The 18,771-nt window shown below is 43.0% G+C and overlaps 1 protein-coding gene and 1 long non-coding RNA gene across 6 annotated transcripts in view; both read right to left on the bottom strand.

The window, feature by feature from the left end:
- Positions 1–18,771, bottom strand: part of EXOC2 (exocyst complex component 2) — a 156,070-nt gene that overhangs the window by 26,759 nt on the left and 110,540 nt on the right. For all 5 annotated transcript variants that reach the window (XM_082345004.1, XM_082345005.1, XM_082345006.1 and 2 more), the window contains exons 22-23: positions 17,473–17,589; positions 7,151–7,292 (exon numbers count right to left, since the gene is read on the bottom strand). In XM_082345004.1, the coding sequence (XP_082201130.1) occupies positions 7,151–7,292; positions 17,473–17,589 (259 nt within the window). The remainder of the gene's footprint in view (positions 1–7,150; positions 7,293–17,472; positions 17,590–18,771) is intronic.
- On the bottom strand, positions 128–7,144 carry LOC309607021. Its single transcript, XR_014232188.1, has 2 exons — positions 1,551–7,144; positions 128–1,038 (listed from the first exon to the last, which is right to left on the bottom strand). It is a non-coding gene; the product is annotated as an uncharacterized lncRNA (long non-coding RNA).

The raw sequence follows: 18,771 nt of genomic DNA, 5'->3' as shown, positions 1-18,771 counted from the left end.
GTGGGCTGCGGAGGGAAAGACGTCTTGGAGTCCCCTCCTTTTCTACAGACCGTCTCTGTAACTGACCCTTGAACTGCTGGCCGTGGTTATTTTATTTGCAATAGGAATTAATATTTAGATTCTGAAGTAATTCTGCTTCCTCGTTTATTAATGGGACAAAACAAGTTTTTTGTTTGCTGAAATCAGCTCCTATCTCTTGTCCGCACACCCAGAGCCAGCCACCTCTCGCTGGAAGTTCACATCTGGTGCTTTTAAGGAGAATGGCGTCTCCCCGCCCTTCTGGTTTGGGTGGGGCTTCCCAGAGGGAGGGACAGCCTTCGTCCACCTTTGGCGGGGTCAGCAGCGCATGGGGGTTTGTCCCCTGCTTCTTCGCTACCCCTGCCTGTGGGAGGTGGCGAGCAGGCAGAGGGGCTGCTTCTCGGAGGGGCTGGGCAAGGGGTCTGGGCTCTCACTCTGACCCTCCGGCACCGGCCTTCTCACCTACTGACTCTTGCGTCTTATTCTTCAGTCGGTTCGAAATTTGGACAGAGAAGAAGACTGTTATTCATCGGGATTCCCCAGGCCCCAAGATTCAGACGGTGTTTTTCTTTCTTTCCCTCTGAGCAGGCGGAGGTAGCGATGGGGCCAGAGTCCCTTCTTTCCCCTCCTCCCTGATACTGGACACGACGACTCATCTATCAGGAGGATCCAGAAAGCAGCATCGCAACAGCCCTGTCCCAGCATTTAGTAAACTCCCCGAGAACTTTCAGAGAAAGATTTTCCCTACGCGTGGTTACAGTCTAACAACTAACGAGATGAATGTTGAAATGGAGGTGCTGATCTGCCGAGATAAACGGCAGGCAGCCTGGCTACTACCTCAGCGTTCTTCATGCTGACCAAGTGCGATTAGTTAGAGGTAAGTGCAATTAGCTCGCTGAAATACAAGGATCCCGTTAAAATCACAAGAGTATTAGGAGAAAAGTGTTGGGGGAAGAAAACATACAATAACCCATCAAGATACTCTTCGCATGGCCGTGGAAATATATTTTCTTTAGGTAACTGCAAAGAAACGATGATAAGTTAAAGAAAATAAGAGATGATTAGACGGTCAATGAACAGCACAGAAGTTATTTTTCACATTCCCTCCTCCCCCAATAATGCACTGGATTTTAACTTTAAAGGATAAAAAAAATATCTCAAGGCCTCCAAGATGATATAATTTTAAAAAATAAATGGATATAAAAATCACAAGAGAACGACGGATCTATTTTAGTTTTTTTGCCACCCCATGCTGTGATCTTTTTCACCAAAACACCTGCCCTCACACATACCGCCAACCACCGCATAACAAACAGAGAAGCACGCAGCACAGGTGCAGACGCCAAGGTTACGACGTGGTCTCGGGAGCTGCCCTGGGGGTGCCGGTGCCAGGGCTCCCCAGAAGGGCGGGGGGCGGCGCTGGTCCCCCCTGAGCCCCGCCCTGCTCTCCCTGGTGCCACCGGGAGCAGGCCACACGACTGAGGGGGACACGGGTGCATCCCAACCCCCCCGGGTCACAGCCACCACCTCACCTCACACGCAGCACCATCCTCAGCTTCGCTACCACATGTTAACCTTGGAAGCAGGAACAACTCGGGAAACGTGTAGAGTGCCTCGGATGTAACAGACTTGGTAACACTGGCTGAATTTGTGAATGAAAAGCAAATCCTCTACCTGCCCCTGAGAGGAACATTTTGTTACAGACGTCGAGTCAGTAGTCTCAGTATCCCAAACACTGGGTCTGCCACGTGATTGACGTGGAACTCGTTCTGCTCCGGTTCCAGGCGTCCCCCACGAGCAGTCGGCCGCCCACGCTAACAGCCGGCACGCCACTCACTCCCATCACCGATGACATAAATGTCTTCCCTCCTCCTGATAATGTCAATGACTGCAATTAATAAAAAAGTCTTTTGAGTTAAAAATCAGTTAAGTACTTTACCTTTATAAAAATGGTTAATTTTAAATTCATTTATTAAGTATCTTTAGGAATATATGTAAACTTAAATGCCTTTTAGATAGAACACCAATATTTAAGAGAAAATTTTAAGAAAGATTATTTTTCTTATTTAGTATGTTTTAAAGATATGAACTTCCATGTGTATCCGTAAATGAAGACTAAGACTATTCAAAGTTTACCTAAAACCTATCAAATGCAAATACTCAGAGCTCTTAATAACTGCAGATAAGAATAACGACACAGTCAGTTAAGTGACTCAGAACTAACCAGAATAATCTTTCCTGACATATATACAAATAAAGAGGTGATAATTTAAATATCCAACTGTCAGGTTAAAAAAGCATAGTTATGGCTTTAACGAATATCTCTTCTTGAATCGTGAAATTAATCAACAGGATTTTTTTAAAAAAATCACCACAAACAGTATCAGAAACTAAATTTATTGCTAAGTACAGCAATAAACAATCGGTTACCTACGTGATTTGTAAAATTCAGTTTTGGATGAAATTTTGGAGATGAAAATTCTAAAGATAACACTAAAGTTGTTAATTGAAATTATTTTGGAAGACTGAAGTCAAACTATTTTGGCTGTTCACCTTACACGAGGTCTCAAAACTTCACTCATCTTTAAAGAAACTAAAAATCACTATATGACTATGCGAGACTGAGGTTCAGTTGGGGATCACGAAGTCAAAGCTACACCAAGAACAGAACTAAATACAGTTTATAAAAGTGAAACCAAAACCAACAATTTCTAAGAGGCTTTGGAACCAGAGAAATGGTAAATGAATGGCTGACAAAGCAGTGGTGTGTGCGTCTGCTCAGGAAGTTTATCTGAAAGACAGAGCCACAGGCCTCAATGCCACAAGGCCAGCAGAAGCTTAATTTTGTATAAAAAGTGGCCCCGATAATGATGACATCATTTTGTATCCATCATCACTCAAGCTGAGGGCTGGGAAGATGGGAAGTGGCAGAGAAAGGACCCCAGGTCCCTTCAAGGCAGTATCTGGACAGTCTGAGTCAGTCACCCACCTGGAGGCAGTGGGACCCAAGACCCTAAGAGCCTGGCACTGCCCTTCCCACACCCTCGTCCTCACAAGGATTGAGCAGAACACACCTCAACTGTCCCTGAAGAGCACAGCGGCGCTGCGCAGAACTGCTCACGTGTCAGGTATCCCTGACACGCATGTTTTAATTCAAACGCAATTGCTCGAGATTTAGGGATTGTACGAAGCTTCCACAGGAGGCAAGTGCTATAACATGCTCACTTCAGTTAAACAAATACGAACACCCACTGTGTATTATTTATTAAAAAGTGAACAAGGAGATTAATGGAAACGAGAACATCACGATTTACTTTCCTATCGGAAAAACAACCGAGAAAAATCACTGTGAACCACAGAGCAAGTACTCGGAAGATAAACTGAGGCTGTAACCTGTGAACTCCCACCCTCAGCTCGCAGCACAGGAGCCGGGGGCGCAGTGACCGCCGACGTGCAGGACTGAAGAGAAGGCCGGTGGCGCGCGGGGTGGGGGGGGCAGGGAAGCCCCCGGAGGCGGCACGGGAAGGGCAGGGAGCAGGACAACAGCGGCAGCGCCCGCCCCAAAGGGTAGGTCTGAGCCGGAGGCGAGGGGTGGCCTGAGGGTTGAGCAGGGGAGCGGCGGGCGGGCCTGGCAAACAGGCGGGCGGCCGGGAACAGGAAGACAGGTGCGGGCTCAGGCGACACGGGGCGTCCTGGTAGGAGCTGAGGGTGGTGGCCACAGAACCAGGGCACAGAGAGGAGCGGGAGCCCCGGCTGAGCTGGCTGGTGAGGAGGGCGCGGAACGTCCTGGGGGAGTGCATTTGTCTACGCGGGAGGGAGACCTGAAGCTCAGAGCAGAGGTCAGCCTGCGGACGTGGACACTGGAGGCACCAGCCACTCCTGCCAGTGGAGGAGACCACGCAGAGTCCGAGGAAAGGCTAGCGAGCCCAGAGGAAGCCAGCGTCCTGGGGACGCCAGGGTGCAAGGCTAGGCAGGGGAAGGAGACCGAGGGCCGCCCAGCAGCAGTGGGACCACAGGGGCCGCAGGAGGGCCGTCTCTCCCGGGGAGGGGGAGCAGGCCGGGAGCGTTCCGATCACGGAGCACAAAAGCGAGCACGTCCACGGATCCAGCCACGGCACAGAGGTGGAGTCGCAGGGGTGCCGGAGATGTCGGGAGGACACGAGAGGACATGGGACCTCACATGGAATCCCTGAGGAACCACCCAGCCGACTTTCTGAAGCTGGGCTGTAAAGAGGAGTGTGAGGGGGCTGTGAGTACAGTTAGGGGGACCAGAGCTTAGGGTTCAGTGCCTGATGTCCTAGCCACCCCTCCCCGACCCTCAGGAGGTAATAAGTAATTTGTCTGTCTTAGGATACTTGAAATTTAGAAAATGGTAGTGAGTATTAAGTGATAATCATAGGCGAGGCACAGGTGTTATAGGCACACAAATGACTGAAACTGTTTGCAAGGAGTTAAAACATTTAGGATGTGCATGTGTACATACGTATGTGCGAGTGTGTGCACACATGTGTGCGCGTGTGCAGGGCCTGCTGTACAACGACTCCTTCATTTGTGAACTGGGGATTGGTTAACTGCACAAGAGCTTGGTGCAGCAGGGCCCATGTGAGGTAATTCATACATGTCACAGGGGAAGGAGAGAGGCCCCCAAGGGGAAGCAATAGCCAGGCTGGTCTGCAGAGGCTAGGGGCCAAGCACAGACCACAGCTGACTACTGGGTATTGTTCCCTTGAGGAGAAAATGGAGAGATTTTATTGAAAAACATTCTGCGATCTGATCCTTGGAATTCTGAACCTCTCAGTCACTGCTCTATAAAACACTTAAATGACGAGAAGTCTGGGAATGTGAAAGAAATCTCCTCACATCTTTGTCTAAAAATTTCCCCAAAACAGGGGAATAAAAAACAGATACAGAAATGCATCTATTACGTTTGTGTACTGAAGAGTTACAAGAGATTAAAAGGACCCCAAACAGCCCTGCTCACCCAGGGGAGCTTCCTGGGAAAGCACCTGAGTGGGAGGGGGCCCCGAGCGGAGCAGGTGCGGGCCCGCTGGGAGTGAGGCGGGGGGGGGGGCAGCGAGGACACAGGCATGGCTCCGTGGGAGCTGCAAGGGGTCCCCAGTTACTGAACAAATCTTCACGAGCAGGCACCACGCACCATGCAGGAGTCTAGACAAGGGAGACATAGAACCTGGGAGGCAAGATCCTCTGCTTGTGAATTTGCAAATTCGTGCTAAACTTTTGTGGTGGCATGTCTCACCTGAACTGATAAGGATCTTGTTATCACTCCTAATCTAATATTCACCTATTTCTCTGCAGGGATCTCTACCGGGGATATAACATAATATGTGGTATGTGCACTATGTTACCTTCCTAAAGTCCAAAGATATTGAAACTCCCAAAGTCATCTAGCCCGCGAGTTTTGAAAAGGATGGTAGATCAAAAGTTCCAGAGGCTGCTGAGTTCAAAAGTTCCAGAGGTCTGTTCACGTGGAGTCAGGAACCCGGCTTACACAGAAGGTGCATTTCATCACCCACCTTGGATAACTGACCACTACCACGACCTCACGGATTTGGCTTTAAGAAGCTCAACCAACATAAAGGCAGGTGCTGGAACCACACGTACAGCCTTCTCCCTTGTAGATAATTATCTTACACATAAAATACACGTAATTCCCACGGTTAAATCTAAAATGCCATGCCTACTCTCCACTGGCCGTGTCACCTCTGCAGGGTGGATGGCTGGTGTCCTGATATTTAAGTAGAGGCCTGAGGACAAAAGGATGCATGAGGGAGAATTACTGTCTAAGCAAAGGGAAGGCCCTGGGGGAGGATGTGGGAAGTCTGGGCCACAAGAGGCCCAGTGTGCTGGAGGCGGCTGGAGGGGCCGCAGGGGGCGGGTGCCGGACTCAGCGCTGCCCGCTCTGCGGATTTTACCGCGAGTGAGCAGGAAGACGCTGCAAAAATTTTAAGCAAGTTACTGATAGGCTCTGACTTAAACTGTAAAAGGATATATTTGGGATGTGAACTGTAATCCAGTTTGGACAGAGAAAAACATGGGTACACAAGAGTAATGGCGTGACAGGAAAAAGATCAATTATGGTCAGCCGTAGGCAGAAGGCTTGTATGTCTATAATGACGGTGATTTCAGGAATTAAATACCTGCAGTCACATAAAATATTACTGATTTGATGATTCTGGCTCTTAACTTAGAATTTTGGCATCACTGTATCGTTACCCCTAATATGAAAAATAACAATAAAAACCAAAGGTATTAAAGAATAAACAATGTTATCACCATCTAATAAAAGCATCACACAACAAAAATGACAGGTGGTCACAACGATTAGTTGAAAGAATGAAGGTAACAACCTGCCAGCAGGTCACCGGTACAGCCACACTCGCCTTGAAGAACCGACATCTAATATGAACAGAACCACTTCCACGTCACGCTACATCGACATAACGATGTCAGTAGGTTGCTTGGCTTTATGTATTCTACAGTACTTCATACAAAGAAACAACTATTTGATCAATCAAAAAGTTTATTTCATTCAACAAGCAATAGTTAGTTCTAAAATATGTATTAGGAAGTGATTTAAGTGACTTTCATTTGATGTCAAAACGATAATACTGGAACTGTCAGTCATCCTTCTCCAGTTGAATTTTCTTTGCTAAATTATTATAATAATCTTACTCCTATACATTTTCCTTGTATCTTTCACCTTTTTGGCATCAGTAATTGGGTCTTCCAAAGAAATGACCAAATGTCTTAAGTAAATTTTTTGATGAAGGTTGCAAGGTCATTGCATAAAACTGTCACTCACAGTCTATTATTTCTATGCAGTAAAGAAATATCATAGGAAGCAAGTGTGCGTTACTGGGATGATCACACATTATGAGGTGTAATTAATTATTCTCTGGAATTTAAGAATATCTTTAACCATTTTAAGTACTAATAACCCCAAGCTATCAAAAAATGGGTAAGCTAATAAAAATTTATATCAACCCCTCAGTAAATATGAAAAAAAAATGGGAATAAAAAGAAAAGCATCTTAAGCCTGTATTGAGAAAAGGAAATCCATATTTACCCCTCCGGATGCATCTGGAGACTTCAGTAACCTCAAACCACCCACCTGTTGGGGGCAGGCAGTCCTTCCAGTCGAAGTAGCCTGCGTAAATTCCAGGTTCTAAGGAGCCAACGATGGGGTCTGCCTTCAATTCAATGTAGTTTTCAAAGAGTCTTTGGTCCAACTCTTTCAGTGAGGCCATGCTAACCTATAAACACAAATAAGAGTAATTATGAGCTGTCTGCTTGAGGGTGAAGAAAAAAGTAAAACAATGTAAATAAATACTTCAGTAGATTTTAACAGTTTTTACCAACTTCCTACAAAAAGGCAAGATTTTTATTTTACTTTCAGTAATAAGGACCACTCTAGTGCAGCTGTGTAACAAGATAAGAATTAGTCTTCTGTATAGACCAGGGGCCATCTTCACAAGAAGGTCAGCCCACATGAACTAGTTCTTGCTGGAAGAGCGGGTCAGTGTCAGCCCTGTGTGTCCATGCCTGGTCTCACCAGCACCCAGGGGCCAAGGACTTGCAGAGGGGGTGGGCCGAGCCCTCAACATGGGAGGAGTGAGAATCTGGGGAGTGCAGGGTCGGGGCCGGCACTAGAGGCCAGAGAGGTCGTAGACCATACAATACAGCAAGAAAAGATACCAGGAAAAAAGAGCACAACTGTCCTTTCAATGCATACTATAAAGCTATCATAGTATATGTATAATTATAGTAATAATGAACACAATGTAATACTCAGTAAGAGACAGATCATCTCCCTGAAGATAACAGTTAAAACTACAAAGCCTCTGGGAAAAAGAAATTCAGGACACTGGAGCAGGTAAAGATTCTGACAGGATATGAAAGGCACTAAACATTTTTAAAAGTAGATAAACCTCATCAAAATTTAAAATTTCTACTCAAAGAATATATATCTGACAAAGATATACACAGATTTCTAACATCACTAATAGAAAGGTAAACAACCCAATTAACAAATGAACAAGTGAACTGAACAGGCACTTCAAAAGAAGGTACCTGAATATGAACAGCTAAATGCATAAGAAAGATGCTTAACATCACTGTTTATCAGGGAACGTCAACGAAAGCCAGGAGATGGGCTAAAATAAAACAGAATGTGAAGTGGTAGTGAGCAAGTGGGGCACCCGGACACGCACACGCTGCTGGCTGAGTGTAAAGGAGATCCCCACTTGGGAATGCTCAGAGGTTCTATCAACTTATTCCATGACCAGCAATTCCACTTCTAGGTATATATGTAAGATAAGAGAGTACAAATGTCCACAGAAAGACTTTTACAGCAGTGCCCACAACAACTTTATTCATAAAGACGTAAAACTGGAAACAACCCAAAGCCCATTACCAATAATGAGTGAGCAAAATATGTTACCTAAACTCTGCAATAAAAGAAATAAATTAGTAATAGACACACAATTTGGCTGAATCTCAGAAATGATTAGGTCTGAGCAACAGCAGCCAGACACAGAAGACTACAAATTGTACGGTTCCACTTTACATGAAGTTCAAGAAACGGTGAAACTAACCTGTGCAGACAGAAGTCAGACAGTGGTGAGAGGGGTGCCCATGCAGGTGTCCCACTGCATGGGACGTGGCACAAGGAGAACATTTTATATTTTGATCTGGGTGGTGGGTACTGTGCAAAAAGTCACCAATCTATATACACTTAAGATTTGTATGTTTTACTGTACATAAAGTATACCTCAATTTAAGAAAAAACGTTGAAAATAAATGTATGCACAGATAGGTACCAGGCAAATGAAACAATGAGAATCAACGATACTCACCTCATACATTTTTTTGTGAGGATTCGAAATGATAAATTTATGAGCCTTGTGTTGCACATTTAAAATACATAATAAGGGCTTCCCTGGTGGCGCAGCGGTTAAGAATCTGCCTGCCAGTGCAGGGGACACAGGTTCGAGCCCTGGTCCGGGAAGGTCCCACATGCCGCGGAGCAACTAAGCCTGTGCGCCACAACTACTGAGCCTGCGCTCCAGAGCCTGTGCTCCGCAACAAGAGAAGCCACCGCAATGAAGAGTAGCCCCCGCTCTCTGCAACTAGAGAAAGCCCGCCTGCAGCAATAAAGACCCAACGCAGCCAAAAATAAATAAAAATAAAATAAATAAATAAAAAAAAACATAATAAATGCTAGCAGCTATGATTATTATTTTTCAAATGCCCTGTTCATACCATCTGAGAAGCACAGATGTCAGCTGAGTTCACCTGACCGTATTTGAAATGCAAGGATGGGGTCTGTCTATCACGAGCCCACCACCTGAGAGTGATGGATGAAAGTTACGTGAAAAAAAACTCTGTTAGGAAGGAAACCACAGTCCAGTAGGGCAGACAGACGAGAAAACATTCGAAAGACAATGTTCACGGAATGTGGCTGACAAGGAAGCAGAGGGAGCAAGAGTGACCAGGGCACTGCTAAGGGGCTGAAAAGCTTCTCAGGGAAGGTGGGGCCTGACGGCTTCCAGGCCAGCTGTCTCTAATGGAAAAGGGGAAAAAAGGGTGCTAGTTCAACAGTTATGTAATTAGAAATAGGTGTTCTCACACAGGTTTGAGCTGTGCAGGTCCACGGATATGTGGATTTTTTTCGGTAGTAAATACTACCGTACTGTACGAACCCGCAGACGGGGAGGGTGGATACGGAGGGCTGACTCTAAGTTACGCGACTGGGTGGAGGGTCAGCACCCTAACCCCAGTGCATACGTAGTTCAAGGTCAACTGTAGTTCAACAGCCAGTAATAACGTGGAGAAATACAGAGCGTGTTAGGAGGCAGCATTTTAGAGGCTTGTGATGATCTACCAGCTCTCTCTTCGGCAGCAACGTGCAGGTCAAGGTGCTCTGATGTCACATGTGGTCACGGGGGGGCACGTCCAGGAACAAAACGTGCATGGCGGATGCCCTGCTTCCCCGGTGTCTACACAGGGGTCTGTAGCTCACTCAAAATAGTTAACAAAACGTAAAATCATTTCATTGTTGTGATTTAATGTTTCCAACTTAAATTTTCTGCTTTACTATTTTAAAAACTTTTTGGAAGGAATACTTCTTAAAAAAAAAAAGTTTCTGAGAAAGAAAAAAATAGCATGAAAAAAGCCCTGTTATTTTCATTTCAAAGATGACAGAAAGAGTACATTTAACTGAGCCAGCTCTATAGAAATAAACTCGTCAAACTATAAGCAGAATCTCTATGCAAGTGAATCTGGATTACTAGTTTCAGTCAAATTAATATATTTTTAATTCTTTACAAACAGATGGCTGGACAGTGAATTGACATTCCTTCATGTTACTGAACCATAACTTGTCAAATGTGGACAAAATAAATGCCAAGTAAATAGTTAATTTTTAAAAATAAACCTTTAATCCCTAGTAGAGGTGGCACTATTAAAACAAAAAAGCAAGCTGTGATATGACAGGACATGCTGTCACTCTGACACAGAAGGACCACCTAGGACTTGCCGTCGGGAGCCATTTCTCCTCATCTTCCTTCTGCCGTGGTTCTAACCTGTGACTGATTATGATCTATATATTCCCCAACTGTTCGTTTTCTGTGAATTTTTTTATAATCAAGTTAACCAGCTCACATCCCATTAATCAGGCTTCACCTGACTGCAAAAATCCCTCTCCGTTTACTTGACTATAGCTTGCAGCTGACGTGGCCTCCTACACAGAACCATCTGAGGGCCACTGGAAAGCACTTTACCACCACCATCTCCTACACTGGTATAATGTTTCAAATTGTACTATTCCAGAGTAAGTTAATCGTTTTTCCTGACTTAGTAACAAAAACCAACAAGAGTTTCTGGAAATGAAAAACAACTTTAAACATAACAGAAGCAGCAGTGGATGAGAAGAGAGAGCTGAAGAAATATTCCTAATCATTACAGAGGATTTAAAGATGAGGGAAAAAACATGAAAGAAGAAAGTAAGAGACATGGAGAATATAAGGTCTGATATGATCCAACAGGAATTCTTGAAGGGAGAAAAGAGTGAACAGGGGAGAATTTTTGACGAGGTAATGGCTGAGAATTTTCCAGGACTGCTTAAAAGTATCAATCAGAGTCAAGGGAAAAAGGCAAAAAAAAAAAAAAAAAAAAAAAAAGTCATACCAAGAGACACATCATAGTTGAACTACAGAACGCTAGAGGTGAAGAAAATATCTAAAAAGTAGCCAAAGAGAGACTGTACTACATCTTTCTCAGTAATGGACAGATTAAAGACCACACAAACAAACAAAAGGAACAAATATGAACAATTCACACACTTGGTCTAACAGACACAAACAGAACGTGGTATTCAAAACTGAAGGACAATCTTTTCAAGCAAGGTAGAATATTTCAGAAAACTCACCATGTATCATCTGCAAAGCAAGTTTCAACAAAGTTAAAAACATGATATTCTGACATCAGAACACTTAAGTCAGAAATCTCTAACAAAGAAAAAACTAACTCCCAATATGGAAACTAACTGCTCCCTCAATTTGGAAATTTAAAATCACACCTCTACATACTGGTGTGTCAAAGGAAAACACACAATTAAAATTAGAAAATACAAAGTGAACAATGAGAACACCATGTGTTAGCATGTGGCACACCACTAGAGAGAGGGAAATACATAGCCTTAAATGTTCATATGAAAAAGGAGAAAGGTTTGGAATCAGTGAGCTGTGTAAACAAAACAATTAAGCTCAGCACCCAAGTTACTGCCTCAGAAAACAAGGATGTGAAGAGAGATCAGTGAAGACAGAGGTTGGTTCTTGAAAAGATTCTGGCAAAGCTAATCGAAAGAAAGACTAAAATATTAAGCATGCAACATTAAGTATAAAAGGGGGTCAAAAGTGTAGATGCAGTTGAGATTGCAAGAATATGGAACTATTATAAAACAGTTTTACGCCAATACATTTGAAAATTTAGGCAAAATGGTACAAAGTCCAAGAAAAATACAGATGACCCAAATTAACAAGAGGAAACGGAAAGCCTGAGTGGTTCTTTAACCATTAAAGAAAATGAACCAGTCATTAAAAACTGTCTCACAAAGAAAATACAGCCCCAGAAAGTTTTACCAGAATTCTTCTAAATATTCAGATAACAAATACTATAATTCCAACTCTATATAAACTCTCAGAAGAAGAAAAAAGGAGACACTCTAATTTATTTTACAAATTAGCATAACCTACATGCAGCAACATGGATAAACCTCAAAAACAGTACTGAGTAGAAAGAGGAGTCATAGAAAAATGCATGCCTATGATCCCACTGATGCTATTTAAAACTCAGAAACAGGTAATAGTAAACAACGTGTTAATTAGGAACCACGAAATGCAGAAGTGACTCTCTACAAGGGGAGGGAGGTGATGCAAATGTGCACCGAGGGTCCTGATCACGATACTGCATTTCTTCAGCTGCAATTTCTTCTAATTCACATCTATCTACACAAGAGCTATTCCTCTGTAGGGATAAAACATTTCATACAGAAATATGTGAAAAGAATTTAGTCGAGAAAAGAAGCAAACCAACATTCAACTAGTCACAAAGCGAGGTGTCAAATGCGATTCCAGCCTCTGAAGGAAGCATCGCAAGAAGAGCAGAGGCCCTCACCCGTGCGTGCTTTGGGAGAACAGGTCAGGGCAGGGCCACGCCACAGGAGGCTCTCTGTGGGACGAGACACCTGTATCTGAGACGGGAGTTGAAGGATGATGCAGAGCGAAGGGACTTAGGGCACAGAGCGCCAGGGAAGGAGGCTCCTGCGAAAGCACAGTGGTCGGCGGATGAAGGGCGGGGCCTGAGCAGGAAGAGCAACCAGAGGGGTGGAGACGGATTCAGAGGGCGGCTCATCACCCGTCACGAGAGACAGAGGCCAGAACACCACCAGGGCCCAGCTGGCCGACTGAGACAGGGCGCACAGAAAGGGGCTGGCATGAAGGAGGAGGGCCATTTTGGTTTGGACACAATGACCTGATATCCCAGGGGAACTTCCAGGGAAGACGTCTCGTAGGAAACGGATCCGAAGCCTAGGAACGGCCTGCAGGTTAAAGATCACGGGCACCACTGACAAAGGGACGGAAGGAGTAGATGAGATGAGACTGAGGAGGGCCCGGAGCGCCAGCGTGAGGACAGAACTGGGAAGAGGGGTGGGGTGAAAGACAACTCCAGTGGTTGAATTTTATCTGCCAGGGTTCAAGGTTTTGACTTCGGACCCCACATCCTGCCCAAGTGGTGAACCAATGGTTTTACTCACTTACACCCTGCACGTCCCCAACTTTCCAAACAGACTTTGAGCTTCTCTCTCATCTCTGAAACAACATCTTCTATGTGAAAAAACAGCAGCACTACGTATAACGGCCAAGACTTGAGAGCACCCAAGTGCCCGCTGACGGATGAATGGAGAAAGAAGATGTGGTCTCTGTATACAATGGAATACTACTCAGCCATAAAAAGAATGAAATTCTACCATTTGCAGCAACACGGATGGACCTGGAGGGCATTATGCTTAGTGAAATAAGTCAGACAAATACCGGATGATATCACCTATATGGGGAATCTAAAAAAAGACAACAAACTAGTGACTGAAACAAAAAAGAAACAGACTCACAGATATAGAGAACAAACTAGTGGTTACCAGTGGGGGCGGGGGGAGAGGTACAAACTACTGGGTGTAAGATAGGCTCAAGTATACACTGTACAACACGGGGAATAGAGCCAGTATTTTGTAATAAGTGTAAATGGAGTTTAACTTTTAAAAGTTGTATTAAAAAACAAAGTTTTAACTAGAATAAATAAATAAAAAGAGCAGCAAAAAAAAGAATTATATACAATTAAGTTAAAATAATCGAATATGTAAAATATGGTACCCATGGTTCAAGTGACTCAAAAACCTTTAAAACTGATTGCTGTAAAGGACCTTCCCTGGACATATTTAAAAAAAAATAACAAAAAACCTGTCCTTTCTCCACCTCCATGTTGGAATACCTGAAAGAGATTTAGGGGCTTCAAATAAAACCTCAATCAAGCATTTAATGCCAGACTTTAATGGCCATTATGACTACATTCCTGAGTCTGTCAAAAATCTGTAATTATCCAAACTCTAAAATCAGATAATTCCTTTTAAAAGACTGGCACAGGTTAAAATATATGTAAAAAAAAATTCCTTGGAATTATGTAATTACAGCTACCGCAATAAAATTATAAGCTAAGGTTTATTAACCATATAGCTCTGGTTTTCCTTTCTCAAAGGTCTCAAAGAATTAAGGATTTGTGGTTAACTTGGTGTGCACACTTAGAACGCAAAACTCTGTAAACAGTCAACGAGCATATGAAAAAAGTGTTAACCTACCAAGCAGGGAAAGGCATACAGATGAAAATACCATGAAAGAGTATGTTTACCTATCAAATTAGAAACTATAATCAGTGATGATGGCCAAATGTGGTGAGACCGGCTTCTGGAAAGCAATCTGGCAAACTCCACCAGGAGTCTTTGGAGGTGTAATTCCACTTCTAAGAATCCACTGTGAGGAAGTAAGAAATGTGACCAAAGACTATCTTCCCCTCTCAGTAACAACAACGAAAATAACCAGCAGGAAAAAAGTTAAAATCATAAAAATTAAAAAATGGTACATCTGCATTAACAAATATTATAAAGCCATAAAGCTCATCTTTACAAAAATAGTTAATAAAAATGGAAAAGCGCTCACAACAGAAGAGCCGATAGAAAAAGATACATTCAAGGTAAACAGAATTCGGGAAAATGTTCCATTTTTTTTTATATCATATATACACACAGGTATATGGCATATAAAAGACACTAATTACTATATATACTAAAATAAGACAGTGTTCATCTTTGGTGCATTATAGATGATGTAAAAAATTTTTTTAGATTTTCAGTATTTCTCTTTTTAAAAAATGATAAATAGGTCTTACTTTTATAATAAGGAAAAAAAAGTGCATGACCGGAAAAACATTTCCAAGACTTGAGGAAAACTCAGAGGTGCTGGCACTGCACGTGGAAACGCACCCAGCACTCAGAGTTGGCACTTGCTGTACGGGTTCCGTACAGCACACCCGCTGAAGGCCCACGATGGGGCCTGTTTTAAAGAATGCAACTTGTAGGGAAAGAGGAGTTTGATACTCTGATCTGATAAATTTAATGTTTATTATTTAATGTTGTTTCATCAAGTCCGAAATGATATACATTAATCAACCGGCTTCATGTCCTATTCCTTTGGTGTGCTTTCATGGAAACCATTTTGTTCTTTATCTTAATATATGTATGCTGCTGGGCCAGAAAGCATTCTGGATTTAGCACGAGAAAACTTAATTTTGAGTCCTGCTTTTCTCTGCTGCTTATAGGTCAAGGCATTAACCTCTCTGAGCATTTTTCTGCATGAAAAAAATGGAGTTAATAATACTTTCCTTGATTACTTCACAGAGCTATTTTCATCAAATAAAACTGTGTATATAAAATCATTCTAGCTTTAAAGGATGAGTGATGATTAAATTTTAATAAATGCCTAACAAGCGTGATTATGCACGTACTGTTCCTATGTAACAATTAATTCTACTCTTGAAGATGGAGACCGAGACAAAGGGAACTGAAAGGGCTGGCCATTTCTGTGCTGCTCCTGGTGGAGTAAGAAAGCAGAAGGAACTATGCCTGGAGGACCCTTGGCAAAGTCCCCACCTGCAGCCAGAAGGAGACCTGAGAGAGGTGGGGTCCGTCTGGTAGAAGCACACCAGGCAGAAGCCCTCGGTGAGCACTTCCCTCTGAGAGCAGAGCAGAGCAGAGCCAGAGAACGGATAACCAATGTTCATAGGACACACGTGCCCTCGGATTGTTCTAGGATCTGGGCCTCCCGAGCTATCTGTCATTTGAGAAAGAAACCGTGAAAAACAGTGGCAGTTGGCAACTTTTATACCTTAATTCAAGAAATATATTTTACTTGATTGTCATCATGAAATTAATGAATTCACTCATAAAAAACAGAATCAGCACAAACACTATAAATCTAGTTTACTGTCTATTCCTTTAATACTCAACTGAATGATTTCAAAATATTCAATTCCAAATTCTGAGTGCCAAGAATAGCCCACCCCCAGATCCTTCATGTCACCTTGTCTCAGAACAATCTGGACAAAGACTGGGAAGGACATCAAAGCCTATCCGCATGTCAATTTCATTCTTCTTCTTAATGATACAAACTGAACCTAACAGATAATTCCCACTCATAACTTTGTAAAAACCTAAAAATCTCCCTGCTTGTTATATGCAGTTCCTAATCACTTCATATATTTTTAAAATGATAAAAGATTTCTTCAGTAATAATGTTAGTGTCATTATTGTTACTGCATAAAAACGAAATGCCCACTTTCTACAAATACTAACTTTCTACTGCAAGAGAGCACCTTGCAGTTCTCAACACAAAAAATTCTGGAAATAAGCGCGACATTTGGCCCTAAAGTCTTAAGTCACAACATTTCTCATCAGGATGATTAATCTTTACGAAAAGGCAAGAAAACAAGACACAGCCACCCACTCTGACATTTTCAATCTCTGAAAAAAAAATCCCAATCTAGCTCATGAACTGGAACCATCATTTGTAAAAAGTATGCAATCCATCAAGAGCACGTTTTGATTATAAGATTAACAAGATCACTATCTTTCTTATTCTTTGCAGTGAGGAAACTGTACTGACATTAGAAAAGTGGTTCTAGCTTAGTTTTACTTAGAAATCTGATAAACTTTTGTCCAGGAACCAAGCAACCTTTAATAATAACATGATTACTTCATTTTTTCCTTGTCTGCTTACTTGAAAAATATAATCAACAAAGTGTAACATTAAAAATACCTACTCCATTGATTTATACAGGACTCATTTTTGTCCACCTTTCTACAGGCAGGACTGGAGAGTGGAGGGTATGTCTTTTTCAGGTAAGACAAAGCAACCTACAGCTGTGCACGAGTGTGTGTGCGTGCGTGTGCTCTGGCAGGCAAGCAGAAGCACTGCTGCGGCCCCCTGGAGCGGGAGGGAGGGAGGAGGAAGAGGTGGCTCTGCAGGCTCAGGGTTTGCTGGCGGCTAGAAGTAGAAGCTTTAACCTAAAAGGAGCCAAATCAGAGATGACTCCCAAAGATCTGGGTTTGAAGCCTTTCTTTCCTTTTCTTCCCTCAGTTTTGAAAAGCTCTAACCTTGAGAGGGCTTTGCTCTAGAGAAAGAGGAGAGCATTACGTCAGTGACTCAGGTGAGCTGTGAGAAGGAGGGACCCGGGCGTGGGGAGGAGCGGGGGCGGGGGGCGCTGAGGAAACAGCTGGGAACGGAGCGGATGACACCACCACGTGTCCGTTTAACGCGATCCATTTACCTGTGTTATTTTTTCTACTCCCTGGAAGTTGTGCTTTTCAAAATGTTCTGCGATATTTCGGAAGGTGTGACGTTCTAGGTAGCAGCAATTACTCAGGACTATCAAAAGTCTCTGTTCCTAAAACCAAAACAAATTTTTAGAAAATTATTTATAGTAACAAACTGAAAGTCTAACAGATAACATTTATCACTTGTTAAATTTAATTATAATCTCTTGGTGTTTAATATCAATATTCAATGCTTTGTTTTTCTTGGTTCCTTCTTTCCAGTAACAGGGAGAAACACAATACAATTCTATAATTCTACTAATTGCTCGCTATGACATAACACGCTAAAGAGCCAAATAATGTTTGACTCAAATTCCTTTTGAAATTTAACAGCTGTATGGAAAAACAGATTGATGCAACACAGTAAACTAGTAAAATACGATCAGCTGCTGTTCTTAGGAAAGGGATTCTACTTTATTGGTTATTCCACTTCATACGTTTTGCACCCAAAAAAAGCTATAAAAATGGATATTTAAAAGTAACTACCAAAAAATGTAGAAACTCTCAGAAAATAATTTCTAAGTTTCTTATAACTTGGAAGAGAATTGTAATGCCATCCACAGATGGGCGCCTTCAAAAACCAGGCCGTCCCAGAATTTCTTACGTAGAAGAGTCTCCCTCTTACGGGGACACTCCCCCGCTCAGCCATGCAGGGCGCCGGTCTACACTCCCCAGGCTTCCCGCTGTTTAAGGTGACTTCTTATCAAGATTACCAGACCCCCCAGGCTGATGAATCAATCATCCTCTCAGAGTTCAGAAGAACTGGCTTTGTAAATACAGTTCTAGGAATGGCACTGTCCCCGTGCTTGGGGCTGTCTGAGCACTGTCCCTGCTCCCTCAGGTGTGAGGGCTTCTCTGGAACAACTGTGACTAATTTAGGGCCTTGGTTTAGATCCTTGACTAAAAACTAAGGCAGAACTCCTTTCTAGGAGAAGCTCTCACCCACACTTTGATCGCTGCTGTGTACTAATCAGGGTAACTTAGGTTAGTGTCAGGAAGGCAGATGGGAATAACCAGGCCCTGGCAGGTGCACAGACCACAGGGCTAGGCTCACTGCGCCTGGATCACCCAAGAATTCCATTCAGCTCCCTCAAAATGTGTACAACTTTCCATGTCTTTATTTAAACTTTTAGTGTTTAGTTCTGGCAGAGCATGGCCTATTTGCTGCCTTTTGTGATCATCAACAAATATAATTAAAAGGCCCGGGAATTATTACAGTGCTTTCGAAGCAATGAAAGGTTGTCAGTGGCCTG

Source organism: Balaenoptera borealis (genome assembly GCF_965194805.1).
Source record: "Balaenoptera borealis genome assembly, chromosome: 12".
NCBI classification, from domain to species: domain Eukaryota; kingdom Metazoa; phylum Chordata; class Mammalia; order Artiodactyla; family Balaenopteridae; genus Balaenoptera; species Balaenoptera borealis.
The sequence above is the reverse complement of the archived record's forward strand: the minus strand, read 5'-3'. Positions and strand labels throughout refer to the sequence as shown.